The sequence below is a fragment of the Gossypium hirsutum genome, chromosome D01, assembly GCF_007990345.1.
Source record: "Gossypium hirsutum isolate 1008001.06 chromosome D01, Gossypium_hirsutum_v2.1, whole genome shotgun sequence".
In the NCBI taxonomy this organism is placed as follows: domain Eukaryota; kingdom Viridiplantae; phylum Streptophyta; class Magnoliopsida; order Malvales; family Malvaceae; genus Gossypium; species Gossypium hirsutum.
Window position 1 is genome coordinate 4627642 of NC_053437.1, and position 7174 is coordinate 4634815.

Genomic DNA, 7174 nt, shown 5'->3' on the forward strand with positions numbered 1-7174 from the left:
AAACTTCATCACTTATTCTTAGGTTTTATGACATGCTGAACATTTTTCCCTTCTATGGCAACATCAAATTCTCACTCTAACATACACTTATGAACAATAATTATTTTTACCGATTATGCCTATTTACCCGTTTTCGCTTAAAATCGCTTAGCAAAAGTTGTTTAACATAATTTATAGCTTCATATTCCACCATAAAACAGCAAAATAAACACATTTCACCTATGGGTATTTTTCCAAATATGAGCCCTAACACGAATTATTGCTAGAATAAGCTAAACCGAGTTACGAGGATTCCAAAAATGCGAAGAACATTAAAAACGGGGCTAGGATGCACTTACTATGAGCTTGAGAAAGCAAAGAAACCTTAGCTATGGCTTCCTTCAAATTTCGGCAGCAACTAATGAGGAAGATGATGATTTTTGTCATCTTTTTCCCATTTTATTTTTTTATTACCAAATGACTAATATGCCCCCACTTAAAAAAAATCTATTTCTCTCATTTCTTATGTCTATTTTTGTCCATCAACTAACTAATGGTCTAATTACCACATAAAGACCTCCAATTTAAAATTTCATATCAATTAGATACTTCTACATATAGAACTCAACTTTTGCACTATTTACAATTTAGTCCTTTTGACTAAATTGAGTGCCCAAACGTCGAAATTTTCGAACGAAATTTTTACGAAAATTTTCCGTGAAATTGTAGACCATAAAAATATAATAATAACCATATTTTCCCTCGTCGGATTTGTGGTCCCGAAACCACTATTCCGACTAGGCCCAAAATCGGGCTGTTACATACTTGATGTAATTTGGTGCTAATAGATTTGATAAATCAGCTTAACCAAGTGTCCAAGAAAAGGTTTTTAAGTTTCAAGAATTTGTTAGTGGAGTTAAGTATGTTTAGGTGACATTTTTATCTTTTTTGACAAGCTGATTGCTTGATATATGTATTTTTTTTTGTTTCAAATTGATGGATGAATCTTTCAGTAAATTCTTGTTTTTGTTTTGGTTTTATTCAAAGCATTCTGTTCTTATAACTTAAGCCTATTTCCTTTGTTTGTTTAGCAAGACATCAAAGCTTAAAGCTTAAGTTTCAGTTGAAATTTCCTATTCTGTTTTCTAAGTTCCAACATAGATCATCCTAGGCACAGAGATTCCATATACCAAAAGAGGTAACTCACTATGATGCAATCAAAGCCAGCCACTTTGTTGGATGATATAAGTTTGAGGAGTTGTGTGTTAAACAATAGTATAAAGATTGTTAAGGTTGTTAGTCTGTTATCAAATCTATTAAATAGTTGGTTAGGAGCAGTTATTCTCATATGAGTATATAAGCTTCATCAATATGTTCATTCAAGGATAAGGAAATATTGATTAAAGAATTACACTACAGTTTATCTTTCTGTTCATACACATTTTACATAGTACCTTACACTGTGGAATTGGTTCAGCGGATTCCTGCAACTCTATTGAAACCGAATTCTCACCATCATTCATTCTAATCTTCGTTAATAAATAAGTCATAATTAGAACTAAAAAGACAAAAACAAAAAACAAATGTGAGAAGAAAAGTAGATGATCATGACATATTTACCTGGTTAAGTAACTAGTGTAGCTTGGTCACACATGCTATAGATGTGATATTTAAGTTCAAGTATGCTTTCTGCAACATTTTTCACTTTAATGGTGAAATTTCTCCAGTTTCTTCTATATACTGAGGTAGTAAAGTAGGTCTACGCCTTTTCCAAAAAATAACTTCTTGTGAAGGACTAGCATCATCTAGTTGGGATGCCTTCATTTCATAACAATTAAACTTTGTTGAGAATAATATAAAAAGAGAAGAAAAGTAACTCAATTTCATATATATTAGAAACAATAGTAAAAGAGTGTTGGGAGGATAGATACCTGATTAGTTTTAGCATGCACAGTTAATGTTAAATAATCTGCAGTGAAACTTGTGATAATCTTGGAACATTGCTTAATGTTAAGCAAATCCAAACATGGGAATTCCAGCTGATAACCCACAGGGCTGAAGCTCTCAAGCTTTGGCAAATCTTCAAGTACTATTTGCTTTAACTGAGGAAATACCATTTTCATCTCCAATCGAGTACCTTGTGATGATGATGCCAAAATGTCATCATTGCCAATTATTCCCTTCAATTTCTCACATGACTTTATCTCTAGAATGCTTAATTGTGATAAATGTTGAATGAGCATCACTGGAAAGATGTATGTCAAATTATTGTTGTAGTGAACTATTAGTTCTCTAAGATTATCTCGCAGCCAAATCAAATTAAAAAGCTCCATTTTCTTTGGATTTGGCATGAAATCTCCCCCTTGAAGCTGAAACATTTGTCCAAATTAAAAAGCATAATATAAGCATGATTACAGAGAAAAAAATATCCATATTGTGAATTTGTGTCCATCAATTAACTATATTTCCTAAAATTTTTACTACTAATTATATTGCCAAAACTTCAAAAAAAAAATTTAATACTATATGATTTATCTGTAATAGCCCGATTTTGGGTTTAGTCAGAACAGTGGTTTTGAGATCACTAAATTCGACGAATGGGTAGAAAATATTATTAATTTAGTGAGTATAAGTTAAATGTGAAGTTAGGAAAATTTTTGAAATACTGAATAGTGCACTAGAAATAAATATTAAAATAATTAGAATCGAAATGAGGTATCAAGACCTCGGGGATTTTAAACCGAGCCAGAAATATTTTTATAAATATTTATGGAGTGTTAAAAAGTTAGTATTAAAGTTTCGCTAAGAAATTTTAAAGTTCCGATAATTAATTGAACAAAAAAGACTAAATTGTAACAAATGCAAAATTTTGGGAAATGATTAAATAGCTTAAATGATAAAAGGAAGAGGGCTTAAAAGGAAAATAGACCCAAGGTCTATTTGGGCTGGACGGCAAAGGCAGGAAATCAGCAAGAAAGTAAGGAAAATTAAGGGCAAAATTGAAATATTGCAAAATTTGCTTAATAAAGTTAGGACCCAAGTGGAATTATCTAGATTTCTCTTCATTTTTCTGCATTCTCATCAGCAAAAACACCATGGAAGGGCCTCTTCAAGCTGGTTCTTCATATTTTTACTACAAGTAAGTTCAATTCTTGACTATTTCTTGAAATTTTTGTGTTTTTGTTACTTTTACAACTAGACCCACTTGTTGAATTCATTAGTTTTTGATTCTATGAAAGAAGTTGAAAGTTGCTATGAATACATGCTGGAAGTATATGATGATTTATCATGGAATTAGAGCTTTAAATTGTTCATATGTTGATTTTATTGAAAGAATTGAATAGAAAGTGAATGTTTGGGACCTAATAGTAAAAGAGTTTGAAGATAGAGTTATATGTAGAAATTCTGAATTTCAATAGTTGTGATACAACTTATAATGTCTAGGTAAAGTATTAATTGAGAAAATTAGATTAATTGAGGGGTTAATTGAGAAAGGACCGAATTGTATAAACTGTGAAATTTGGGGCAAAATGGAAATCAACATTTTGCACTAAAGCAGTTTTGGACAGCAGTAGTAGTGTAACTTTGAAAAATCACAAAAAAATTGTAGAGATTGAATTAGAGGATGAATAAAATATGAAATTAAAGCTTATTGAGTCTAGTTTCTTATAAAAGAAATGGTGTGAGCAATGGAATTGTAAATCATGAGATATAATAGATTTTGTGAGACAAGGTCAGAATGAACTCGGGTTCCCTTGTTCTGACTTTGGAAAATCATTAAAAATTTTAAAAAAATGATTATGAGTTATAATTTATATGGTTATAATCCTTAATGAGTCTATTTTTAGAAAAAACAAACGAAAACATCATCCGAATTCTGTACAATGAGATAATTAATTTTTAGTGAAGAGTGGTCGGAACTGTCAGACAGCGAAACAGGGGAAACTTTAAAGAATAAACTGTACTATTTGGCTAAACCAAAAATTCTGAAAATTTTATGGTAAGAAGATATGTGAGTCTAGTTTCAGGGAAAATTTACGGATCTTAATTTGGAGCTCTGTAACTCCGGATAAAAATAATTTAGTGACTCAGACTCAGACGGACAGCTTGAATTTTACATACAAGAAAATAGTGAAAGTATGAATAATGTTGTTTAAATGTGTTATACACATTAAGGATGAGGAATGGAGAGGAGGTGGAGGAAAATTGGGAAATATATGAATGATTCGTGTATAAATGGTCATGTGTTTGATTATAACTGATAAACGACAAATATGAATGATGCTTATATTTGTGTATTATTGGTCATGGTTCAAGCTCATGTGTGAAAATAAAGTTTCATAGTATGTGTGTATGGTATATTCAGTATATGATTTGGCATGAAATAATGTCATGAATGGTTTATGAATTAACACATGTTGGTAAGCCTGATATATGAATAAATGATCAAATTGAGCGGAACGCTGGATTTGAGTTCTTCTGATCAGTGATAAAGTGATAAGTGGTAGCTTTAGCTACACTTATCTGATCAAGAACAAGTGATAAGTGGTGACAAAGTGATAAGTGGTAGCCTTAGCTACACTTATCTGATCAAGTGACAAAGTGATAAGTGGTAGCATTAGCTACACTTATCTGATCAAGTGAGAAAGTGATAAGTGGTTGCCTTAGCTACACTTATCTGATCAAGTGATAAAGTGATAAGTGGTAGCATTAGCTACACTTATCTAATCAAGTGAGAAAGTGATAAGTGGTAGCCTTAGCTACACTTATCTGATCAAGTGATAAAGTGATAAGTGGTAGCATTAGCTACACTTATCTGATCAAGTGATAAAGTGATAAGTGGTAGCATTAGCTACACTTATCTGATCAAGTGACAAAGTGATAAGTGGTAGCATTAGCTACACTTATCTGATCAAGTGACAAAGTGATAAGTGGTAGCATTAGCTACACTTATCTGATCAAGAGATAAAGTGATAAGTGGTAGCCTTAGCTACACTTATCTGATAAAGTGATAAAGTGATAAGTGGTAGCATTAGCTACACTTATCTGATCAAGAGATAAAGTGATAAGTGGTAGCCTTAGCTACACTTATCTGATCAAGAGATAAAGTGATAAGTGGTAGCATTAGCTACACTTATCTGATCAAGTGACAAAGTGATAAGTGGTAGCATTAGCTACACTTATCTGATCAAGTGACAAAGTGATAAGTGGTAGTTTTAGCTACACTTATCTGATCAAGTGACAAAGTGATAAGTGGTAGCCTAGCTACACTTATCTGATCAGGGACAATTGATAAGTGATCATAAGTAAGGCCATAGTTATACTATGGCAAAATGGAAGTGAATTACTCAATTTTTCGTAACCGTTCCCTAATTTGATTAAGGATGGTAAGTGACAAATGGGCCCAAAAGAATTAAAGCAAATGGATAAGTGATTGTGTATTTATACCAGGATGATGTAGTTATTTAAGCTAAAGTGATATCTTCATTGCAAAATTGAGAATTTCATAAATGTGTTAATGAATGGTATAATCGATAAATGTTGAGCTAAATGGTAAATACGTATTAGTGTTGAACTTAATGTCATTGAATTGTACGTGAATTAAATGGAAATTGTTAGTGATATGATTTAAATTGTGAGCATGAGAAATTGCGGATTGAATGAAATGGAAATGAATCATTGAATTGCATGAGTATGTATCGGGTCTCATAGGCCCTAATTATTATGATTATAATATTTCGAGGATATATTGTGAAAAGTTATAGAAGCATGTTAATTATTTTGAAAGTTTTAATTTAGATGAAATTTTATAACTCGGTTAAATACGCTTACAAGTGTATGTGTTTTGGTGATACCTCGTACCCTATTCCGGTGTTGGATACGGGTAAGGGGTGTTACATTATCCTTTCCATTAGACATAACTAATAGAAATGGAATTGAAATTGCAGTGGAATTATCATTTGGTTAAGCAAACTACTATCTTACATATGAGTAAAATGAATTAAGAAAAAGGGTAAAAAGAAAAAGTACCTTTGATGGAAAACAGTTGTTTGCTTCTTTTTGAAAGGTGAAATTCGATAATGCTGAACTGCCATGGATACATAAATTTTCCAAAGCTGGTGCTTCCAAAAAATTGTTTCTTGCAACAAAAGCCCTCAAGCTTCTTAAACCAACAAGTTGTAGCTTTTGTAGACGAGGGAAACCTCGAGCCAAAGCAAGTGGGAAGACATATTTTAGACGTGGGCATTGTGTTATCTCCACAGTTTTCAAGTTTGGCAAGCAAAGTGCGTCCGATTCTATTCCTCCATCATCGTCGTCGTCGTCGTCATCATCATCATCATCATCATCATCATCATCATCATCATCTTCTTCTTCTTCTTCTTCCAACTCCATGAAAACATGTACTAGTTCACCACATTCATGTATATTGAGTTCTTCCAACGACCTTAGGGTTTGAGTGACTGAGAGTGGGAAGAGAGATTTCAGTTCGCTGCACCTTATTATGTCTAAAACCTTTAGACTTTGGAGGTTGACATAACGGGTGGGACCTTTTACTATCTGTCTTAAGTCTAGTAAATAAGATAGCTCCAAATACTCCAATTTTGAGAGGATCTGTGGTGCCTGATTTTCTTCTTGGTTATAAAGGCCCTCAGCGATTTCAAATACTTTCAACAAGTTTACACAATTTTTGACCCTCAAACTTTTTAGATTTGGAAAGCAACCTTCGGAAGGTTCACCGTTGTATTTAAAACCCATCATTGCTTGTGAATGATGCTCTAAATTTACAAGATCTGGAATGAGAATTTTGTCATCCCAAATTCTATGGACAAGAAGATTTTTCGTATTACCAAACAATTCCTTGAATGCAGATAATCCAACACTCTGAAGTGAAAACAAATCATTAATTAGTATAGGGCGAAAATAATGAAAGAACCAATTAGATTTTGAATTAGATAACAATTCAGCATAACAATTGAGTCATCTATTCAACTAAACAATACCAATATACCATTTCCTAGAAGAATTTTTTTATTAATCATGAGTTAAGAGATATGTAATCAACGGAATGGGAATCGAATAAAGAGTAAACGAAGCCTACCTCTAACCTCAACTCGAGCTTCTTGTGGACATGTTGAATGGGAGAGTTCGTCAATTGAGGACAATCATAAACATAAAATCTTTTCAAAGCTGGCGC

The 7174-nt window shown here is 32.5% G+C and overlaps 1 protein-coding gene across 1 annotated transcript; it reads right to left on the reverse strand.

Moving 5' to 3' along the window:
* Nucleotides 1–1787: 1787 nt before the first annotated feature.
* On the reverse strand, nt 1788–7167 carry LOC121213775 (uncharacterized). Its single transcript, XM_041086834.1, has 3 exons — nt 7079–7167; nt 6010–6861; nt 1788–2348 (listed from the first exon to the last, which is right to left on the reverse strand). The coding sequence occupies exons 2-3, from the start codon at nt 6736–6738 to the stop codon at nt 1872–1874; spliced, it is 1206 nt and encodes a 401-aa protein (XP_040942768.1). The 5' UTR covers nt 6739–6861; nt 7079–7167; the 3' UTR covers nt 1788–1871.
* Between the last annotated feature and the right edge of the window lie 7 nt (nt 7168–7174).

Coding starts and splice junctions, on each gene's coding strand:
- LOC121213775 (XM_041086834.1), bottom strand. CDS start 6,738: ATGATGGGTTTTAAATACAACGGTGAACCTTCCGAAGGTTGCTTTCCA. Junction 2,349..6,009: donor ACAACTGTTTTCCATCAAAG/GTACTTTTTCTT, acceptor CAAATGTTTCAG/CTTCAAGGGGGAGATTTCAT.